At 34.3% G+C, this 24,846-nt stretch overlaps 1 protein-coding gene across 1 annotated transcript; it reads left to right on the top strand.

Annotated features, from left to right (window-relative positions):
* The first annotated feature begins 232 nt into the window (after positions 1 to 232).
* Positions 233 to 24,332, top strand: RASSF8 (Ras association domain family member 8). The gene is made up of 5 exons (XM_025455413.3): positions 233 to 329; positions 3,510 to 3,712; positions 16,519 to 17,408; positions 19,513 to 19,657; positions 20,237 to 24,332. The coding sequence occupies exons 2-5, from the start codon at positions 3,610 to 3,612 to the stop codon at positions 20,356 to 20,358; spliced, it is 1,260 nt and encodes a 419-aa protein (XP_025311198.1). The 5' UTR covers positions 233 to 329; positions 3,510 to 3,609; the 3' UTR covers positions 20,359 to 24,332.
* Positions 24,333 to 24,846: the final 514 nt, after the last annotated feature.

Genomic DNA, 24,846 nt, shown 5'->3' with positions numbered 1-24,846 from the left:
GTCTGTCTTCACAAATGCAGATGCTTAATTCAGTAGGCTTTCAAGATAAACAGTTTTTAACTAAAGAACACTTGTTCCCAGTAGCATGTTACTGAATAAACCTAGTTTTTTATTATAAAAATTAAAATAATAGTGATTTGAGTATAGAAACCTTATGGTGAAAACAATAACTGAACTATAATAATACCCTTGCAGTAGAATCTTGCTTCTATCTATATCATTGTTTCCATGGAAAAATTTATTCCAAATTCCAACTGAGATGCCAAAGCCCTTTAGCTTCTTGAGTCCTTAATTCCAATGATGACCAATCCACCATACGCACCTACAATGTAGGACTTCCATTTTCCCTTTAGTCTAGTTCTGGGGCTGGGAATATAGCCAGAGGAGTTGGACTCTGGAGGATAGAACAGGGTCACCTCCAGGAGGAGTCGTAGACTTCTACCGAGGAGACAGATTCTTCAAATGACTTTCGTGAATCACACCATGATTTTTAGGGAAGCTAGGGAGATGATTGTTAATACAACCCCAAACTTGACAGAAGCCATATTCTGAAAACAGTGGCTCTGCTAGAAATAAAGTTTTGGACCACATGGTTCATTAATCTGACCTACTAAGGCATCTTTTTAAACTTTCCTTAAGGATTTAACTTTGAAAGTAAATGCTAGTGGTGTTGAAAGAAATATGCAGATGCTGATCTTCTCCATGATGAGCTGTAGTAGGAAGGCTGGTCAAGAGGATAAATACCCTGCAAGTTTATATCAACTAAGCAATATTATTTATGCTCGGTGTTTTCCCACATTGTTATACTCTAATATTTAACAGATGTGGGTGTGTTCTATGTTCATTGTATTCACTTATTGGTTAAAAGTTTGAGGTAAAACAGTGATAATCCAAGATAAGAAAATATGTGGTGGTATACTAAAATCTTTATAGAATTTAAAAATGAACCTCGTAAGTTTCTTTTAAATGACAAGTTTCTTTTGGAGGAGGAGGCCTTTAATGAGATCTGTCTTTCTTGCTAGGTTTTCCAAGTTTAAGATTTTTTTTTTTTTAAGATTTTATGTATTTATTCATGAGAGACACAGAGAGAGACAGAGACAGAAACACAGGCAGAGGGAGAAGCAGGCTCCATGCAGGGAGCCAACTTGAGAATTGATCCCAGGTCTCCAGGATTAGGCCCTGGGCTGAAGGTGGCGCTAAACCGCTGAGCCACCCAGGCTGTCCCAAGTTTAAGATCTTTTAATGAAAAATAATGGACTAGGTTTTAAATAGATTTTAATTCAATTTAGTTTCCTAAACTCAGCTGAGCTTTTTATTTAATAAAATAACTTAATTGTACTATATTAATTTAATACAGTATATTAATGTTTGGCCATTTTTTAATCATAATTTTATTCCAAGAGGAATAGTATATGTTCTATTTTTAGTAAATAGAGTGCCTGGCGGGAAAGGAAAAATATCTTGTTTTAAGTCAGAACTCTTATGTTTCCTTTCCTTAAATGGTCTTTAAATGGATTGGGGACAGTAGCATGTAAACCTCTCATTTGAAATTTCAGGTATGCACCAGCCTATTAAATGCTCAGAGTAGGCTAACTGTAAAGAAACTTGTTTAACTTTATTTGCAAGATTTCTTACATTTCTTTGGCTTTGGAACCTTTCCCCGCCCCTACCTCCACCCCCTCAGAAACTTTAGCATCCCACAGGATTTCATAACTGAGGAACGCAGATATGGAAATTAGCTTGTCAGAGGCATATGGCCCTTCTTCTGGGCATATAGGGGGTTTATGAAACCATGTTGGCACTGCAGTGTATACAGAGAGCTGAATCAACACACTGGGAAATGATCAGTCCTTTTCCTTGTTTTCAGGATGACAAAAAATATTTTTGTGTCTTCTTTGGAGAAAGCAATAGATTTATTCTCCTTATGTGTGTTCTGACTCATCTACCCAGGTAAATGGGAAGATGGCCTAGAATTATCTTAGGTCCTTTAAGAAAGTGCACAAGGACTGTGTTTCTATTTGTAGTAAATACTGTTTTCTGACAAGTTTTTAGCATTTTTTAAATAAGCTTTTCAGTAAGTCATTAATCCTGAAACACCAATTCCACTGTCAGTCTTTAAATAATTAAAGGTTCGTTTTAATTAAATCGATGTTTATTACATCTCATAAACTTTAGCATTCTTTCAAAAACCAACAAAAAAATAAGATCATAGGACAGTGAACAAACGAATCATGGATTGATTGAAGTTTTAAGACAGGAAGAACTGAGATTTGAAAAACCTACAGAAAAAAACATTGTGTACAATTGATTTTTAGCAAGCTAATAATAACTTTCCAATCAATACAGGAAATCAAGGCATTTGTTTCAAATGTATGAGAATGTAAAAATTTCTGCTTGGTGTATATATAATGCAGCTAAACGAAAAACAACAGGGAAGCACAGCAAGAGTAACAAAAAGTTGAGATTGTATTATTAGAATAACTCTTATAATTTAAGACTACTTTCATTTTTTTTTTTTTTTTTAATTTTTATTTATTTATGATAGTCACACACAGAGAGAGAGAGAGGCAGAGACACAGGCAGAGGGAGAAGCAGGCTCCATGCTGGGAGCCCGACGTGGGATTCGATCCCGGGTCTCCAGGATCACGCCCTGGGCCAAAGGCAGGCGCCAAACCGCTGCGCCACCCAGGGATCCCTAAGACTACTTTCAAACCCCAGTTAAATACATGAGAAAAGGACAAGCAAGCAGTTCATATATGAAGAAGTCATCACCCAGTAAAGGAGTTAATTTCCATCAGCTAATATTTTCTGCACACTTATGCCTTATGCTGTGGTTGGTATTGTAGTTTCAGTGTTGAAGATGACACTCAGACTTATGGGGAAGAAAGAGACAAGGGACACATGAAACAAAGGAATGCAGGGGTTAATAAAGATTCATTTACAAATGCTGTCAAGGCTATGGAAACTGGTTCAACTGGTTTATTATTCAAAAAATGACAAAAAAAAACTTTTTTTTAACCTAAGGAATCATCCTAATGAGATTTTTTTTTTTTAAAGAAAGGAATAGCTTATGTGTTGAGCAATAGGGCTTAGTCAAGTAAGATTTCTCAGTTACTCCATGATTAGAGTTATAATTACGCGGGATGCCTGGGTGGCTCAGTGGTTGAGCGGCTGTCTTTGGCTCAGGGCGTGACCCTGGAATCTGGATCGAGTGCCACATCGGGTTCCATGTGGGGAGCTTGCTTCTCCCTCTGCCTATGTCTCTGCCTCTTTTTCTCTCTTTGTGTCTCATGAAAAAATAAATAAATCTTTTAAAAAAGTATAATTACAAAACTTATAGTAAAATGAAACAATGTCATGAATAGGTGGCTGTCGTATTCATAGGACTGAATTCAGTTCTATAAAATGGTCATGAATAGTAGGATTATGAGATATTAAAATCTATTCTGCATAATACTAGAAGAAATTTTAAGACTCATTTTATTAAAAATGTTTTTTCCTCTTTGTAGCTGACTACACAAGACTCTGCCTTCCCCATGTTTCCATAGCCAGCGACATGACCTGACACCTTGATGACCAGTCTCAGGGCCCTTGGGTGACTGGTGCACCATGGAACTTAAAGTATGGGTGGATGGAGTTCAAAGGATTGTTTGTGGGGTCACCGAAGTTACAACTTGCCAGGAGGTTGTAATAGCCTTAGCTCAAGCGATAGGTAAGTGAACTTTCTGAGAGTGAGATAAAGTGGTTTATGCTTCCTGTTTATGTTTATTTGTATTAAATACAGATTTCTAGTTTCTTGTTTATTTGGTTCCATAATACAACTTACAAGCACACTTTTACTTACTATGTTTCATGCTTACATAAATCTGTTAAGACACTTGTTCTCTATCTCCCCCTAGATTTTACTAATTTTCAGTCTAAAGTCTGCACTGCCTTCTACTCTATTGTTGTTTATCCTAAACAAATCATTATTTGTGGGACTAAAGATTTTTTTTAAGCCAAAACATAGATTCCTAGTTCCCAGACCCCTCATTAGAAGTAACCCTATTTACTGTTTATTCTGACTACTTTTAGAAAAGAAAAATGTGACATATAACATAGTTCTTCAATAGAAAGATATATGCTTTTTAAAATCTTACTATGTGGTGAAGATGAAGTTGTCAAGTACATGCTTACTAGCTCCATCTTGTTCACCTACATAGTTGCAACTTTTCTTCTTAGTCTCAGGTTTATGTTTATCATTTTTATTCATGTTTTGGGTTGACTTAACCCTTTTGGAACATGATGAGCACCTACATCAGAAAAGCCAATAATGTGGGTTACCGCTTACATTTGCATTTTAAGTCCATCATTTAGCAAACATGTATTAAAAGGAAATTGTATTCAGATTAGAGGATGTAGAAGAACATGCCAATGATTTGGAAGACAGGATAATAGAAGGCAACCAACCTGAACAATAAAAAGACAAAATAATAATAAATAAAAGTAGATTAAGGGAACTCAGTGACACCATCAAGCATAATAATATTCACATTATAGGGGCCCCAGAAGAAGAAAAAAGAACAGAAAACTTATTTGAAATAATAGCTAAAAACTTCCTTAATCTAGGGGAGGAAATAGACATCTAGGTCCAGGAATCACAGAGAGCCCCAAACAAAATGAACCCAAGAAGGTCCACACAAAAACACATAATTAAAATGGCAAAAAAGTAAAGATAAAGAGAGAATATTAAAAGTAGCAAAGGAGAGCAGCCCAAGTGGCTCAGCGGTTTAGCGCTGCCTTTGGCCCAGGGCTTGATCCTGGAGACCCGGGATCAAGTCCTACGTCAGGCTCCCTGCATGGGGCCTGCTTCTCCCTCTGCCTGTGTCTCTGCCTTTCTCTCTCTCTCTCTCTCTGTTTCTCACGAATAAAAAAATACATATTTACAAAAAAAAAAAAGTATGGGATCCCTGGGTGGCACGGCAGTTTAGCACCTGCCTTTGGCCCAGGGTGTTATCCTGGGGACCCAGGATCGAGTCGCACGTCAGGCTCCCTGCGTGGAGCCTGTTTCTTCCTCTGCCTGTGTCTCTGCCTCTCTCTCTCTCTCTCTCTGTGTGTCCCTCATGAATTTAAAAAAAGAAAAGAAAAAGTAGCAAGAGAAAAGCAAACACATATAAAGGAAACCACATAAGGCTATCAGCTAATTTTTCAGGCCAGAAGGGAGGGCCATGATATATTCAAAGTGCTGAAAGGAAAAAACCCTACAACCCAACAAAGTTATTAATCAGAATTGAAGGAGATAGAATGTTTCCCAAACAAAATAAAGGAGTTTATCCTCATTAAACCAGCCTTACAAGAAATACTAAAGTGCATTCTTTACATGGGTAGAGAAGACCATAACTAGAAATGAGAAAATTACAAAGAAAAAAAAATGGTAAAAATAGATCAACTATGTATGAAGCCAGTATGGAGATTAAAACATAATAAATAGTAAAAATCAATCATATCTACAAAAATTAGTCAAAGGATACATAAAATTTAAAAAGTAAAATATGACATTGTACATATAAAATGTTGATGAAGAGTAAAAATGTATTGTTTTAGAATGTGTTCGAACTTAAGCGATTATCAGCTTAATGTAGACTGCTATACACATAAGATGTTATATATGAACCTCATAGTAACCACAAATCAAAAATCCATAGTATATATACAAAAAAAAAATAAAGAGAAAGGAATCTAAGCATAACACTAAGGAAAGTCATCAAACCACAAGGGAAGAGAACAAGAGAAGAAAAGAACAGAGAACTATAAAAACAACCAGAAAACAATTAACAAAATGGCAATAAGTATATACTGATCAGTAATTACTTTAAATGGACTAAATGCTCCAAGCAAAAAAACATAGGATGACAAAATGGTTAAAACATGACCCATCTATATCTGTTTATAAGAGAAAAATTCATATCAGAAGACTGAAAATGAAGGGATGGAAAAAGATATTCATGCAAATGGAGGTAAAAAAATGTGGTAGCAATACTTACATCAGATAAAATAGATTTTAAAACAATGACTGTAATAAGAGATAAAGATATACTGTAATGATAAAAAGGGTTCATTCCTAAAGCAAATATTAACAGGCTTAACGGGAGAAATTGACAGTAATGCAATAATAATAGGGGACTTTAACAACTCACTTATATCAATGGATAGATCATGAAGACAGAAAATCAGTAAGGAAACTCTGACTTTGAACTACACATTAGGCCAGATGGACTTAACAGATATGTACATTCCACTCAAAAACAGCAGAAGACACATTCTTTTCAAATGGACATGAAATGTTCTCCAGGATAGATCACATGTTAGGCCACAAAACAAATCTCAATAAATTAAAGAAGTTTAGAATCACTCAGGCATCTTTTCTGAATGCAACAGTATGAAACTAGAAATTAATTACAAGAAAAAAAAAGCTAGAAAAACCCAAATACATGGAGGCTACACAACCAGTGGGTCAGTGAAGAATAAAGAGGAAATTTAAAAAAATACATAGAGACAAATGAAAATGGAAACACAACTGTTCAAAATCTTTGGGACACAGCAAAAAAGTGGGATATTTATACCAATACAGACCTACCTCAAAAAAGAAGAAAAATCTAAATCTAACTTTACAACTGAAGGAGCTAAGAAAACAAAGCTCAAAGTTACTAGAAGGAAATAATACAGATTAGAGTGGAAATAACTGAAATAGAGACTAAAAAGAAAAAGATCAATGAAACTAAAAGCTGGTTCTTTGAAAAGATAAAATAGTCAAACTGTTAGCCAGGCTCAGGAACCAAAGAAAAGAGAAAACTCAAATAAAAATCTGAAATGAAAAAGAAATAACAACTGACACCACAGAAATACAAAAGATTGTGAGAATACAGTGAAATGGGCAGCCCCAGCGGCTCAGTGGTTTAGCACCACCTTCAGTCCAGGGCGTGATCCTAGAGACCCAGGATCGAGTCCCACATCAGGCTCCCTGCACGGAGCCTACTTCTCCTTCTGCCTCTCTCTCTCTCATGAATAAATAAATAAAATCTAAAAAAAAAAAAAAGAATACAATGAAATATCATATGCCAAGTTGAACAACCTAGGAGAAATGGATAAATTTCTAGAAACATAAAATCTTTCAAAACTGAATCAGGAAGAAATAGAAAACCTGAACAAACAGATTACTGGTAATGAAATTGAATTGACAATAAAAAAAATTCCCAACAAACAGAAGTCCAGGGCGGGATGTTTTCACAGGTGAATTCTATCAAACGTTTAAAGAACTAATACCTATTCTCAAACTATTCCAAAAAATAGAAGAGGAAGAAAAACTTTCAAATTCATTCTACAAGGCCAGTTTCTGTTACCCTAATAGCAAAACCAGACAGAAAGAAAAGAAAAGAAAAAAGAAAAAGAAAAGAAAAGAGAAGAAAAAAAAGAAAAAACAAACTACAGGCCAGTATCCCTGATGAACATTGGTGCAAAAATTCTCAACAAAGCATTAACAAACCAAATTCAGCAATACATTAAAGGGATCATTCGGCACCATCAAGTGGGATTTTTATCAGGGATGCATGGATGATTCATTCACAATTCAATCAATGTGATAACAAAAAGGATTAAAAAAAACCATATGATTGTGTCAACAGATACAGAAAAAGCACCTGACAAAATATAATCTGTTCATGATAAAAACTCTCAAAAGTAGATTTAAAGGGAGCACGCGGATCCCTGGGTGGCTGAGCAGTTTGGTGTCTGCCTTCAGCCCAGGGCGTGATCCTGGAGTCCCGGGTTCGAGTCCCACATCGGGCTCCCTGCGTGGAACCTGCTTCTCCCTCTGCCTTGTGTCTCTGCCTCTCTCTCTCTCTTTCTCTCCCTCTCTCACTCTCGAATAAATAAAATCTTTAAAAACTATATTTTAAAAAATAAAAATAAAGGGAGCATGCCTACATATAATAAAGGCCATATATGAAAAACCCACAGCTGATATCATAATGGTGAAAAATTGAAAGCTGTTCCTCTAATATTAGATACAAGACAAGGAAGTTTACTCTCACCATTTTTATTCAACCTAGTACTACTAGAAGTCCTAGCTACAACAGCTAGAAAAGAAAAAGGAATAAAAGGCATCCAAATTGGTAAGGAAGGAGAACTATTTATAGATCACATCATAACTATGTATAGAAAACCCTAAAGACTCCACGAAAAACCTATTGGAACTAACAAATTAATTCAGTACAGTTGCAGGACATGCAATTAATATATGAAAAACTGTTGTATTTCAATAATGAAGTAGCAGAAAGAGAAATTAAGAAAACAATCCCATTTACAATAGCACCAAGAAGAATAAAATACTTAGGAATAAATTAAACCAAGAAAGTGAAAGATGTACACTCTAAAAACTCTTAAGACTTTGATGAAAAAAATTGTAAGAAACAGAAATGGAAATATGGACCACGCTCATGGATTGGAATAGTTAATGTTGTTAAAATATCCATAGTGTTCAAAGCAATTTATAGATTCAATGCAATCCCTATCAAAATACAAGTAGCATTTTTCTCAGAACTAGAATAATTCTAAAATTTGTATGAAAGCACAAGACACCTTGAATAACTAAAGTAATCTTGAGAAAGAACAACAAAGCTGGAGGTTTCATAGCCCCAGATTTCAAAATATACTGCAAAGTTTATAATTATTAAAACAGTCTGGTACTGTTAGACATATAGATCATTGGAACAAGACAGAGGATCCAGAAATAAACCCACAGTTCCATAGTTAATCTATGACAAGGAAAGCAAGAATATACTAATGGAGAAAAGATAGTCTCCTCAGTAAATGGTATTGAGAAAACTGGACAGCTATATGCAAAGAAATGAAAATGAAACACAATAATAAGCTCAAGGTGGATTTTTTTCCCCCAAGCTAGATGAAAAACCTAAATATAAATATAAAACCCAAAACCATAAAACTCCTAAAAGGGGAGTTTTGGACATTGGCCTTAGTAGCATATTTATGGATATGTCTCCTCAGGCAAGAGAAACAAAAGCAAATATATATATATATATAGGACTGTGTGTGTGTGTGTGTGTGTGTGTGTGACCAAAATAAAAAGCTTTTCCACAGCAAAGGAAAGCATCATCCCCTGCTCAGCAGGGTGTCTGCTTTTCTCCTTCCCTCTGCTCCTTGCCCTGCTCCTGTTCTCTCTCTCTCTCTCAAATAAATTAATAAAACCTTTTTAAAAATTATTTTTAAAAAGGAATTACATATATGCTAACCAAAATAAAGTCAGTTAGGCATATTAATATTTTAAAAATAGCTTCAAAACACAGGGCACTACAAGCAAAGAAAAGACTTGTTACATTAGCATATATAAGGCTTAATTCATAAGAAGATAAAAGATTATAAACTTACATACAACAAGTTACATTGCCTCAAATATATAAAGTAAAACCAGTGGAACTAGAGAAACTGACACTCCAGTATCATAATGGGAGATTTTAAATATGCTTCAGTGACTGATAAGAAACAACAAATCAGAAAAAAAAAAGCCTCACATAATTTATTTGAATAAAATAATTCGTCTTTGTTTTTTCTGCTTAGTGAAAACTAAAATTAGCAATTGTCAAATCTAACTTTCTTTGTTGTATTTGAGAATCAGGCCATGGGCAGTGGTTTAAAAGAAGATGACTATTTTGCAGGGTGGCTGAGGAGTACAGTAAGCTGCATCTGTCCATATGGAAGGCACATTTTCTACACAGAATTTTGACAAGGTCTTGTGTGTTTATCCATGTGGACTAAACAGTGTACTGTACTTGCTTGTGAACAATCTAAAAAGTTTTAAGTGAATCTACCCGCATTTTTGCTTTGTCCATTAAATCAGTCCAAAAGTTGACAACCTGAATACAGAAGTTTTATATTTCTCCAAACTGGGCTAAACAACTCTTTTTCTGTATCATAAATGCTTCTCTGAATTCAGAATTCACCTGAGAGATGACGCAACTAGCAACCAGCCAAAGACTATTGATCCTTGCTTTTCTTTTGCCATGAGATATTATCAGTCTTGTATATATCAGAAGTACATATTTTTAAATATTTAAATATTTATCTGTCTTGTAATATGAGTTATTGGTATTCAAAGTTTAAACACTAAATGGAAGTTTTATAGTATTTTGACCTTATTTTCACTGTAAGAAATAATAGGGGATTTATTAATTAGGGAAAATTAATACTGTGATATCCAACCCCAGAATTTCTAGCTTAACATAATTAAAGTTTAGCTATCCTGTTGGCAGAGCATAGGCTGAGCAAATCGCAGTTGTTTCTAAAAAATGTATAATGAAGCAACTTGTAGAATACCTTCCCAGGTTTAAATCCATATATTGGCTGCAGGAGGTGGAAGTACTTCAGATATATTCTTGATTAGGGATGGTTAGGGATTTTTCTGGATAGCTAAAATTACTCTCAGGAAACCATCAAGATATAAAAATATTTACGCAAGTTGGCACTCTGCAAATATCTACAGCAGTGAACATTTTCTGACTCAGTGCTGCTAATCAATGGAATCAAATTAGAAAATAGCTAAAGACAACATCATTTGGATAAAAGTGTTGAATGTATCTAATAATATGGAAAGAAATCCTTTCTACTCTGATCTTTGACTACCCTGACAGGTTATATTTAGGTGATGGAAATAGAACACATCCAAATTATAAGACAGAATAACAAAATAAAACAAAATCGAAATACTTAATTGGCATGAAGTGGTTAAAACAGCCTGCAGTGCACTGTGTGTTTGGTCACTGTAGATGCTGGGCTTTCGACACATTCCCAATTTCGAGTATTTTATCTTGTTTCTCCCATCAACTGTCTCAGAAATGCCATTATTTTACAGTTCAAACTGCTTCTCAAGTCTGTATGTGAAACAAAGTCTTTGACTGTTCATCTGTTTCAAGTTATAGTCCAGAAAGTACATTTGCTTTTACAATATCCACAAAATATGAAAAGAATGTATTTCTGCCCTCAAGTAGCTTAGATCTTAGAGTATGGCTAACAAAAGATTAGAGGAAAAGAGGAGGAAGAAATCAAGGAGACTGAGGAAAAAGTTTTGATTCATACTTCTTTGTTGTCTGATGCCATTTAAAGTATTGAGGGAGGATTCAGAATTTTTCTCTGCTCATTCTTCTTGTGATCTTGTTCCCATATCTCCTTCAACTGGAGCCAGAGTTAACATTTAATAGAAACAAATTGATTGGGGCTGAGTCCAAGGTAGAGTGGACTATTCCCTAAGAAGCCATGCTTCATATGGTTTGCTCCAAGAAAATCAGTTTTCAAACAAGCACGTTTTATACTGAATTCTAGTTTAACTATTTAATACTTGTTTCTTTTCTCTGGAAGTACCTCTAATGTAGGAGTCCTGCTTGTTTATCCTTCTTTACACCATTGCTTTGCCTAAAGTAAGTATTCAGTAAAACATACTTTCTAAATAGTGCCATCCAGTAGAATATCCTTTCTGCAAGGGTTGTAATGGTCCATATCTGTGCTATCCAGTGTTCACTAGCTACATGTAGCTACTGAGTACTTGAAATGTGGCTAGTATAACTGAGGAAATGAATTTTTAATAAAATTTAAATGTGGCTAGTGGTTAATTAGTACTGCAGTAAAAAGTTCTAGAAGATGACTAACTGGTATCTCAGATTTAAAATATCAGAACCCAAGTTCTGAATCTCAACTACTGCCCACCCTCAAATTTCTTCCTTCTCCTTCTCTCAGCAAATGAAAACTTTTCTTTTAATTGATTAGATCTAAAGCTTTTGTGAGATCTTTCTTTTCTTGTTCTAATGTCTTACAACCATTCTATCAATAAATCCTATATATACTACCTTCGGTATATATAGTCTTGTTTGTCTTCACAGCCACTATTAACACGTTGATGTAAGCCACCATCATTTCTCACTTAGATTTTTGCAGTAGCTTTCCATCTCATCTCCCTGCATCATCTTGGTCCCCTCTAGCCTATTCTCAACAGATTTCTTTTAAAGTAATACTTTAAAAAATTTTTTATTTAAATTCTAGTTAGTTAACATAGAATGTAACAGTAGTGTAATCATTAATAATTATAAGTACTTTCTATATTTTCTACATCCATAAAAGATTTTTTTAATGAATGTGAAGACATTTGATTTGTAGCATGCATCAGTCAGGATGAGTTAGATTATATGCGACAATAACAAAATATCCCCCAAACCTTACTGGTCTATAGTGATAAGTGTTAGCTGTTATTTTGGTTAATAGTATTTATGCAAAGTAAGTAGCACAGTGCCTAGCAAATACAGGCATAGGAAATGTTAATTATTATGAAATTAATAAATTTTATGTTTAATTACTTTTTAATGTAGCAACTTTATCATATAATCCTAAATAGTTTCTAAATTAATATGCAGTAATTCTGTGATTACATGATAATCTCATCAGCACACTGGGAAAATATACTGTGAACGATTTAACTATGGGTTGTGCACAGCTGGCTGACAGGTTATTCTCAGAGGTATTTACATTATATCACTGTCTTCATAAAATATTCCGTGGTTAAAGTTATCTTAATAGGTACATTCAGGACTTGTAGAAAATTCACTGATAAATTTGTAGGGTAGTTGTAATTGGAAAATTGCTTTAAATTTGTTAAGTTTTTATTTCTTTGCTGGTAAGTTGAGGATCATTTTGCTTATCTCACAAAACCAATTAAGTACATATGTATTATGTTTTTTAATATATTTTTTATTTTTATATACATATATATGTGTATGTATATACATATATATGTGTATGTATATACATATATATAAGCATCAAAAGCATTTAACAGACTATAAAATGATACAGTGTAATTTCTGTTACAGAGATCAATGTTCCTTAAAAGGATTCTAAATCATTATGAGAAGGATTAGTTACATTCACTTAGAGTCTGTATGGGAATCCAAAATGTTTATATACCCCAAGGAGCAAAGTATCTATTATCGGGAAAATTCAGTGGGGTAGGATAGATTATTCATGATAAATAATAAGCTTTTACTGACATTACTTCTAATATGTCCAGAAATAGGAGGATATGTTAGCTTTCAATTCATAAGAGGTTAATGCCAACTCTCTGTCATGTTCTTTTGAATAATGTGTAGTATTCATCTTTGGGGTAAGAAGGATTTGAAACTGAAGAAAAAAACAAATGTCATTTAAAGCTAACTCTTATAAAGAGGGTTGATGATCAAGGTGTTTAATAGAATTGCTAGGACCTGATACTATTTCTGACAGATATTTGGTGTTCAATATATATTTGTTGAATAAATGACAAGATGTGACTTATAAATCATGATTTTGTTCTTTGGCTCTAAGAAATTTCCTAAAATTGTTTTAAAAAATAAATAAATAAAAGGTTGCACCATTGAAAGAGTAGTTGAAATAAGGGCATAATGTTTCTGGGTGACGCATATTTGAATATTTGAGTTTGGGTGTATATTTTCATAAACCTCATATTACTCCACAGTTATACATACTATTCTGCTTCGAATTAGGTAAGAGTAATCTGTTATCCTATTTCCTTTTAATTTATGTCAGTCATCTAGTGAGATTTCACTAATGCATTAAAGTCTCTCTATGTGATTTTCCGTGTTATATGAAGTGAATGATCCTTGGGATTACACTCAGTTGCTTCAACTATTCAAACGTATAGTCAGTATTTTATTTATCATTACTTATTGTGGCATACATTTCTAGATAGCCAAAACAGCCTAAACTACAAATGCTAGATAGGTAGATAGGTAGGTAGACAGATAATTAGTTTCAGGGGTACATCAAGATAGTATGCAAGGTACAGTTAAATGTATCCATTTAATAAAATGCATTGAAAAGAGTTTTACAGGAGGAATTTGAATCTATCCAAATGAAATAGGATCTTTAGGGTCTTGCCAAGTATGGTATTAAAAATAATGATTATGGGATTTAACTTTTACATAACCTATCTAAAACCTAATTTTTATAATAAAATCAAAGCTATTAATTCATTTACCTTTTATAAAAGCTTTTTTATATTGCTGGATAGAATTTTTTTCTTTTTGCCTAATTGCACTAAATATGAGTTACTTAACAAAAAGGGAAAACTGGAAGTAAAAGCAATTCTAAATAATCTTCTATGAAGACATTCTCATAGGGCAGCAGTACCATTAAGCCCTGGAAAAAATCAACTTCATATTTAATTATGACTAAATTAGGGTCCTTAAAATTGTTAATATAACTTGTATAATGTATAATATAATGATTCCATTTCAAGATGCTTCATTGGCTTGGTAGAGAATTAGAGAGGGCTCTGCTGATCTACTCTAACCCCTCACATTGCTGATGAGAACACAGAGCTCCAGAGAAGAGTGAGATACTAAAAGTAGTTGATAGGCAGTAAAGCCAAGAACACAAAGTGCTGTGATCTTTGAAGCAGTGTGTATACGTGCAATAGTTTTAACCTTGCAGATTTGTCATGTGGTTTTTCTTGGAGTAATTATAGTAATTTTTAACCTGGAAATCACTAGAAACATTTTCTTCATTTCCCTTGTTTGCCCAGACATTTTGACAATAGTAACAATTAACATTTGTATAGAACTTTTCAATTTTAGAAAATATTTTTACATCTCACTTGACTTTCACAGCATTATCGGTAAGAAAATACTATTCTCTATAAAAAAGAAAATACGATTCTCACTCTACGGATGAGGAAACTGAATCCAAATGAAATTTAATAAATTGCACAAATCATTTAAACAGTTGGCAGAGCCAGACTTGAACACAGGCTCCAGAGCCTTTGGTCTTTCCAGCTTTATATTGTTGGGAGTTGCTAAAAGTTGCTTAGGGATTTTTTAAAGTCAGTTTATTGTCAGGTCACATCATTTTTAAAAGGTCTCTGGTCAGCCCTTTTGTTATGTGAATAATAACTGTGTTTTAAATTAATAATGGCTACCATGTATTGAATACCTGCTGTGGGCCAGGCGATGTGGAGGCGCTTGTTATGTCTGATTCTGATTTTCATAACCTATGAGGTATTGCTAATATCTCCATTTTAGAAGTGAATTTATGCTATTTATCCAGTAGGTAATTAAAACCTGGGATGAAAATTCCAGTCTGTTTGCCTCGTAAGCTGCAACTTTTCAGCTGTACCCAAGATTCGGTTTCCTTAAAAGAGAACACATGCAAGTGTTTAAAGCCATAACACTCTTAATGTACTACTTCCGACTTGGATACATGGATATTCACATATATGTATCCAGATCTCCATTTATTGACCTCATAACTGAGAAAATAACCAAACTACTCTTGGTTCAGAAGCTCGTGAAATTAAAAAGAGGATAAATCAATAGCTGTGTATATCAGTATTGTAATTGGGAGATGACAGGATCAGTTTTTTCTTTCTCATAATAATGTTGAATAGTAATGAGATATAATTTTTATTGAGATATAATTGACATGTAACATTTATAGTAGTTCCAAGCATATTAGTTCCAGTGGACACTTGTAACAAAATATAAACCATCTGACCCAACCACCTTAAATGGAAATATTTAGAAAGTGTGTTCAAGTTAATGATACTATACTGTCTTCTGAAACTTTATCTTCTGTAATTACCAGTTAGGGTCAGTATAACTTTTACTTATATACGACTTTATTGTTTTTTAATATTTTTGCCTTTAAAAACATTTTTAGCAAGAATCTTTGAAGCTATATCTATCAAAACTGTAGTATTGTTTGTAGTATTGTCTTCAGGCCCCTCTTTTTCTACAAAATTATTTTGAAGGGTTGTTTTCACTTAGGTGATTTTTATTTGTCACGATTCTGCAGAAAGATACCAGCTGTGAGCTGTGAGTTGGCCAAGCCCTCATGCAGAGACAGAGAAAAGATCTGTACAGCCTTCTCTGAGCTAAGTAGCATGTTGTCCACTGGCTCTATACCTCCCTTCAGGAGGAAAACTGTGGCCTCCAGCCTTTCCAAGTTCTAATGTACAGAGGAAGCAGAGGGATTCACAAAGTGGAAATTTCAAGTTTTGAAGTTCTACCTAATTCTAGAGACCAGGCCCTACTGGCTTCCAGCGGGGCATTCTGGTGTCATCCTTTGTTTCAGCTAGAGGTCTCGTCCTAAACAAGAAAGTCTAGACAAGAAGGCAGGCATTTGACAAGAATGTCAGAGTCTCACTGAGGTTTAAAGTATAAAATTGAATTTTTAAGTGGGTCAGAAGAGTATATGTAATTCACATTCCATAATTTTATGCTCTTAACATATCTTCTAGAGAAGTTCTTTTTTGTTTTTTTGGTTCGGTTTGGGATTTTTTTGTCTTCAAGAGAAGTTTTAAAGGCAGCATGAGCTGGACTTTGATGCTAATCAAGAAGACACAGTTATCAAATAGTGTCCTCTGTTGCATTATTTTAGCTATTACATGTTCCACTTTGACAATTTATTCTTATCTTTTTTATCTAGGTCGAACTGGAAGGTACACTCTTATAGAAAAATGGAGAGATACTGAAAGACACTTAGCACCTCATGAAAATCCTATCATATCCTTAAACAAATGGGGGCAGTATGCTAGTGATGTACAGCTAATTTTACGTCGAACAGGGCCATCTCTTAGTGAGCGACCCACTTCAGACAGTGTGGCTCGAATTCCAGAAAGAACTTTATATAGGCAGAGTTTGCCCCCCTTGGCTAAACTGAGGCCTCAGATCGACAAATCAATCAAAAGGAGAGAACCTAAAAGGAAATCATTAACATTTACAGGAGGTGCCAAAGGATTAATGGACATTTTTGGAAAGGGCAAAGAAACTGAATTTAAGCAAAAGGTGCTGAATAACTGCAAAACAACAGCAGATGAGTTAAAGAAGCTGATCCGGTTGCAGACAGAAAAGCTTCAATCCATTGAGAAAGAGCTAGAATCAAATGAAATTGAAATACAATTTTGGGAGCAAAAATATAATTCTAACCTTGAAGAGGAAATTGTCCGCCTGGAGCAAAAGATCAAAAGAAATGATGTAGAAATTGAAGAGGAAGAATTTTGGGAAAATGAATTGCAGATTGAACAGGAAAATGAAAAACAGCTGAAGGATCAACTTCAAGAAATAAGACAGAAAATAACAGAATGTGAGAGTAAATTAAAGGACTATTTGGCTCAGATCCAGACTATGGAAAGCGGTCTTGAAGCAGAAAAATTGCAACGGGAAGTTCAGGAGGCACAAGTCAATGAAGAAGAGGTTAAAGGAAAGATTGGTAAGGTCAAAGGAGAAATTGACATTCAAGGCCAACAGAGTCTGAGGCTGGAGAATGGCATTAAAGCTGTAGAAAGATCTCTTGGACAAGCCACCAAACGATTACAGGTAAGAACATTTTTCATAAAAAGAATGTTTCATCTACTTAGAAGAATTAATATTTTGTTGGCATTTTCTTTAATGGTTGTCCATCTTCTCTTACACTGAAAGTTAGAAACTTACTTGGTTTATAAGTTTCTTAGAATTTCTGTGACTTATGACAAAGCTAAGATGTGAGACCAAAACAAAGCTGTGTGAGCTCTAAAGCCACACTGGTCCTTGCTCCACAGAAAGAGGTTTCTTACTGTGGCAGTTGTAACATTAGGTAATTGGATACAGAGAATAGAATCTCGGAGCTGGAATGGACACTAATGATGAGATAGTGAATCTGACCTTCTCTCCTTGTAGAGATAAGGAAGCCAAAACCAAAAGAGATGATCGCAGATTGGTGTACCAGGGATTGTGTGGCTAGTTGACTGCCTGGCTAGTTGACTGCTCATCTATTATTCTCCATTGTTGGCTCACCCCATCTTTCCTGCGATGCAAATAGTTCCCTTCTTTTCTCTACATTACTTACTTTCCTTTGCTTTCCTGAGGAGAGGGGCACAAAGGTTCTTCTCTGATTTTCCCCTCTCTGCTTCACATACAATAGCATTTCTATTTTGACATTAGATCCTGATCACTCAGCTTCCATTTCTCGGATACCTATTCTTGAGAAGAAAATGTGATCTCAGGAGAATTGCAAAGAGGTATTAAATATAAATAATATTTAAAATATTAAATATTAATATTAAACAAATTTTAAAATATTAAATAAAATATCTGGGTGTGGTTACATTTGGCCACATTTCAAGTGCTCTGGAGTGGTTGCTGTATTGGTCAATGCTGGCTTACAGGCTTGCTAATCAAAGAGTGATCTGTGTAATTTGGGGCACACTTGTTAAAAATTCAGAATCTCAATTGTAGTAAAATCTCCAGATAGTACCAGTGCACATGGAAGTTTGAGAAGACCTCCCTTAGAATATGAACAGTTTTATAAGCAGTGAAAGCCGAGGTTTCAAGAACTTCTGTGATTTCCTTTCTCTGCCACTAGCTATAGTCAGAGATAAAACTACCAAAATTTTGAAAATCAAGAATTTCTCATGCTACAGTAGAAGTTGTTAACCTCTGATTTGTCAGTATTATGCTAATTTTGAACCTTAAAAAGGGTATAATTGGAAGCTGTGTTGCCTTCGATAATTATTTACAGGAAACACTAATTTATGACAGTCATTACTAGTAACATTACTAATAACAGTCATTACTAGTAATCTTACTATCCATTGAAAAGTATCTCATAATCAAACTCACATATCTCCAAGTACCCCTTACACTAAAGTAAGTAGAAGAAACAACCACTCATTTCTGGTATCTCTTTCTTACCCTTACCAGATTCCTCAGACACACACAGCCTGGGTGAGTCCTTGCCACTTTTTCCTATAGCGCAGTAAAGGAGAGAAAGACCATCCATTCAAATAATAGAATGCCTCTCCTTGCTTTTTTGAGCTTTCTAGCTGACCAAAACATGATCTCCTTTCTTAAAGGATCTTCAGTTCTCAGACTTGTCTTTGCCAAGGACTTAAGAACCCCACAGTGAAAATCTTGTAGGATCTTGCTTTCCTCATGCTCTAAAATATATCTCAGTAACAAATCCCATGAAAACTTCAACAGTTTACCAAAACAAGAACTTCTCTGAATCTCACAGACAAAATGATTATAAGTTTTGCTGTCAGTTATAAAGTAATAGGGAGATTTAATTGTGAAAGCTTAAGGCAAGATTGCTTAAACACTGGGATGGATGGAAACCAGTATTTTATTGATAAAAGTTCATAGATATATAATTATTTCATCAAGTGCATGAGTGTATTCCTAACACAGGAAAGTATCACACTTAGGAAGACAGACTGAAGAAGCTGTTGTCCTTTACTTGTTTATTTTTTGGCCTGTGCCACAAAGCAGAAATGACCTCTTTTGAGCCCATTGTATCAATATTAACCAGATTTTGTTAAAGGCGTTCTTGTGAAAACAGGTATCACACATCTAGCCCCTGTAGCAGATGGACTGTCACCAGGATGTCTTTAGCTGTCCAAGAGTAAATCTTCAAATAAAAAGACAAATTTTAACTTCCATCTAGGACAAAGAACAAGAACTGGAGCAGTTGACTAAGGAGCTGCGGCAAGTCAATCTCCAGCAGTTCATCCAACAGACAGGGACAAAAGTTACCGTGTTGCCAGCAGAGCCCATTGAAGTAGAGGCCTCACATGCAGACATAGAAAGGGGTAGGTGTTGTGAAATCTGCTCTTTATCTTCATTGGTTTGCTTTGAATAAACTACTTGTATTCAGCTAAAATGTTATCCTACCGTTCAAAACTTGGCCCACTTAAAAAAAATTGATGTACTTCCTGCTTCTGGGAAAAATCAATGATATCCAGGTTATTTATTTACTTAGATGGGCGTGTAGTCACCGAATCTTCTATCATGTGTTTTAAACTCTTCTTTAAGAAACCTTCTCCTGATGTATAAGTCATCGTCTGTTGAATTTGATTAGCTTCTGTTCCTAATGCCCCTTCTTCCTCTCTTAAAAGTCCTTAGTATTAATTTGTGCTATTTAAAAGATGCGTATCATCTGACCAACCAAGAAAGAGAAGCAGAATGCTCACCTTTTTAAAAAGGTGTTGAAATCACTGAAAACTGTTTTTGTCAACAGAGAGGGTCAGGAAGCTAGCCTTCTCCTCTTACCCAGGGCCCTACAGGGGCCTGCAGTTTTACAGTTTGCTATTTGGCTCTTTAGGGCTGGAAAAATTCTAATTTTTAATGTTGCTGAGTCCACCAAATGGCTTTCTTTGTTTTCTGTGTAGAGGCACCATTCCAGTCCGGGTCCCTGAAGCGGCCTGGCTCGTCGCGGCAGCTCCCCAGTAATCTTCGTATTCTACAGAATCCTATCTCATCTGGTTTTAATCCTGAAGGCATATATGTATAACATTATCTGCCTTTAGGGGAGAGACCCAACAAAGGTACCAAGGACATTTAAAATTCCTTCTTTGATTTGTGCCAATGATGAACAGAGGATCTATTTCACAAGCCACCGTATCTTTTTTCTGTCCTAAATTGCATACCACTTGGAGCCATACCCTGTGCACTGATGCTAAAGAACAAAGAAACTGTGTTTTCACACATCAACAGTGTTGACGTTTCTGTCCAGCAGCTGTAATGCAAAGCCTTCATTTTTATTTGTAGCATTTGAGAGCGTTAAGAAAGTACTATACTGTGTGTATACGTAAATAAAACCATGACTTAAGAATGAAGAGAAATATGTGACTGGCTTAGTTTAATTTATTCCATATAATCGATTAATGGGTGAATGTTGATGTTTTAATATTTTTTATTAATACTTATCCTGTGACTGAATTACATTATATATTGTGTGATTATGACTTTGTGTGCATGTTGCCAGACTCCATCCATACGTTGCTGATCTTCAACTGTAAAAATGTCATAGGGTGCTCCACCATCAAAACTAACTCCAGAGGAACCCACTTGTATTTATTTTGTGTACCTGTCCTAGCCATTGCTTTAATTAGATGAAATAATTCAGGTTTTATTTTTAATCTGGACTTGAATCTTCTCTTTGTAATATTTCCAGTATATGAATGACCACATACCAGAATAGAAATATTTTCAAGAGGTTAATTGTATGTTTAAAAGATTTGCAGTACTTCAGACCCTTTAAACAAAAAAGTAATTGTTGATTATCTGTCCAAACAGACAGGGGATTTCCTGGGACATGGGATTTCCTGATACATTATATGTTTTTTTGTTTCTGCCCTGCCTTAATCATTTTAATCTCATTGATCCTCAGAGTTGCCATAATACATAGGTAGAGATTCCTGGTTGACCTACTTAGAAAGGTTACTTTAAGTGACATTTTTTAAATAACCCACTTCATATGTATGCTCTATTGGTATAAGCACCCATGGGTGAGTTATTGCTTGCACATAATTTACTCTGTACTTTATGAATTATTGCTATTTCTCCAATCACTTAGATAGAAAGTACATTGGAGTTAGGTATTTTTTACAGAGGAAATAAAGTTAAATTCTTTTTCTTTACCACTTTTGAGCTTGACTTTTACAGGACATGAGTCTCCATTTGTACATATATTTTCTTATTTATAAAATCAAAAATGAGTCAGTATCTCATGAATGGTGACTTAACTAAGATTCACAAGTAATATCAGGATGGGTGTGGTCAGATACCATTTTGCCATTTTTACATTCCCTCTGATCAAAATTTGGTACAACAATAAAGACTTTAACCTGAGTAGTTTTTAATTCTGAGGAAAATATATTCTCTGTATTACATGCAACAAAGTAAAAGTGGGTTAGTATATTAATGCCATGGTAACAATAAAAAGATGTAAGCTATATCTTATGCATGAGGGCAACTTTGGATGTTTTAACACATTTGACTTATTTTGGCTTAATGAATGCTGAGAATGCTGCATTTAGGTTTCCAATGAAAAATGTTAAGAATGGCTATGAAAATATATAGAAGCTTCTAGAGAACTGAAAGTAATAATGCAGAGTTGCCTTTTCTAGTCCAGCTAAATGGCAGACCTCAACTAAAAATACTATTTTCTTTGGGTTCTTGGAGTTATCAAGTTGACCTTGCCATTATGCTATTTTGCAAATAACTTGAGAAATAATTTATTCTTAACCTGTATAACCACAACCTATACACATTTCCTCTCAATTTATAATAGTTATTTCATATCTACATATATTTAAAAATTAGAACTAAAAAAATCAAGGTAATTTGTAGATTTTGTGACAGAAATGATTTATGTATGCCCAGTATATGCCTTATTTTTAAAGGGTTCCATCCTATACCAAGAGTCATTTTGTTATCGTTCAGAGAAATTAAGATCTTATTCACAAAGAAAAACATTTTTTTATAAATTAATCACATTCTATTTAAATCAAAATATTAAACTGAAGATATATTAAACTTTGCAATTTTTAATTGCAAAGACGCCTTGGTATGCCATCAGATACACAAAGTCAATGTCCAACTTAATTCTTGTAAATTATTATCAGTATTAACCTAATAACTTTAAGACTGGCAGCATTGTGACAACTTCATCTGAATTTTCAAATACCAAATAATCTTTATGGACCTAATTACAGATAGAAATACTATTTCCTAGATGGGAAAAATATATAAATGTGAATTTGATAAATACATTGAGCAGCTATACTTTTTAATCAGTTATATTACTTCTGGAAGAAAATCTCTAAGAAATATTTTCTAAGTCTTTTTCTAAAATAGGAGAAAAACTCATTTCCCTAGAACATCTTAAAAATAGTATTCCTGATCATTTTTACGTATTGTGAACACAGATGAGTTAGATTAAGTGCCACATCTTTTGGATACATTTCGGGGCGGGGCGGGCAGTGGGCAGTGATATACAAAAATACCAAATACAGAATTTTTCAACTGGGGAAATATTCAGGTTCTAAATACTAAACTACATTTTAAGGGGTTTTTTATTATTATGCTGCAAGTTTTCTTATGATTTCCTATAAGTATTAAATACACTAGAAGATAATTTGTTTCCTTACAAGGAATGATTTGAAATAGCATTGGTATATTTGACCCTTTGGAGTGTCTAGCATCCTCAGAGAATGATCCATACTGGGTTGCCTCAGTCCTTTTTTTTTTCTTATGAGATATTTTGGTTTGTTAGCATGTTTTTTTGTCCTGACGCACAAGGAATTTATATGTGAGACTTTGGTTGGTATTAATAGGAATTACCCATTTAATTCCCTCAGTCATCCCTGAAGCAATCATCAACTCCCATAGTTCAAATTAATCATACACTCAAGCTAAAACAGCAAAAATACAGAATTTATGGTGTGAAATATGATTATTAATAGTGTTTAAGAACAAATAAAACACTTGCTTCCAGAGCATAAATTTTTACCTGCATGAAAAGAACTTTTCTTTGTGAATAAGAGAAAAATGGTCTTTAGAGTAAAGAAACTTCATTTAAAGCCATTTCTGTGAACATCTTTCCAAGTCAGAACTATAATAATGGATTGAGGAAATACTATGGAAAAGGCAAAAACTCTTGATTTCAGGTGTTCAAAGGATGTGGGCAGATGGGCATTTCCCTGTGTGCATTGCCTTTGAAAAATTGGGCCTTAATTTATATGTATATAACAATGCTGTGTTCACATCCCTCTTTTACCTAAAGTTGTCTTTATTAGTCTATATTGTATTAAAATTTAGCTCATAAGTATTACTTTTATATTATGTCCATTTTTTGCATGTTTATACTACTTGCTACAGTATTTTTAAGTTTTGGGTGAAGGCCATCAGCTGTGTGGAGAAGACAAAACAATCACTATTTATTCAGTATTGCTGCTTTTCATTTCCAGAATAAGCTTTCGATGCCAGGACAGTGACTGCTTGAAAGCTGCAGGAGCTCTATTCCAATGCATTTTATATATTTTTAGAAACCAAATAAATGCAGATAACTATTTAGTATACTAATTATATTAAACCAGCAGAAATATAAAGGCAATAAAGTATATACATATATATATGGGGGGAGGGAAAGATTAAAAAATAGGTTTACAGCCAGACATGGTGATAGCCCTAAATATATTTCCAATCTGTCTGTCTTTATTGACCCAAGGAGGACTTGAGTTGCTGCAGCTTTAAACAGGAAATTACCATGTTCACTACTGTGGACACATAAATATGCTTTTAGTACTGCTTTGCTTATGTACCAATAAAATATCTGTAATATGTATTATATGTAATTATTCTTTTTTTGACTTTCATTTCAAAATGTATATTTTCTGATTATTATCATGAGCTGTAAAACAAAGGATCAATATCTGATATTCTCCCAAGTAATAAATTTTCAGGATTCATTGGGGCATCATAGTTGCTGGTTTGTTTCTTATATGTTTAATATTTTAAAATATAAGTTTATTTTCTTTAAAAGATGCCAAAGAGAAAAGGTCTGCATATCAGTGATATAAAATTACATTTCTTTAAAAGTCATGTTAATTATTATAACTAAAGAATTATCTGTTGCTGAAAAAGATAGCTGTTTGGAGCGCCTGAGTGGCTCATCAGTTAAGCGGACTTGGTTTTGGCTCAGGTCATGATCTCAGAGTCATGAGATGGAGCCTGGAGCTCCATCCTGGGCATGGAGCCTACTTAAGATTCTATCTCTCCCTCTCCCTCTCCCCCTTCTCCCCGCACACACTCCCACTCATATGCTCACTCTCTCTCTGTCTCAAATAAATAAATCTTTAAAAAGGAAAAAAAGTTGTTTTATCCAAGTGAAACTGAATCAAGAAATTAATGTCTCCCTTTTATTTCAAAAGCAAATGGAAAAATTGTGTCTCCATGAACCTCTATATTCTCAGATTTCTTTAAAACCACATGTGAG

This window comes from Canis lupus, chromosome 27 (assembly GCF_003254725.2).
Source record: "Canis lupus dingo isolate Sandy chromosome 27, ASM325472v2, whole genome shotgun sequence".
Lineage (NCBI taxonomy): Eukaryota > Metazoa > Chordata > Mammalia > Carnivora > Canidae > Canis > Canis lupus.
Note: the sequence above shows the minus strand (reverse complement) of the source record. Positions and strands in the feature narration are given on the sequence as shown.

Bases quoted from the DNA above. Each gene is read 5' to 3' on its own strand.
- RASSF8 (XM_025455413.3), top strand. From the start codon at position 3,610: ATGGAACTTAAAGTATGGGTGGATGGAGTTCAAAGGATTGTTTGTGGG. The intron at 17,409-19,512 runs GTAAGAACATTT...ACTTCCATCTAG, and splicing joins AAGCCACCAAACGATTACAG to GACAAAGAACAAGAACTGGA. The intron at 19,658-20,236 runs GTAGGTGTTGTG...TTTTCTGTGTAG, and splicing joins ACATGCAGACATAGAAAGGG to AGGCACCATTCCAGTCCGGG.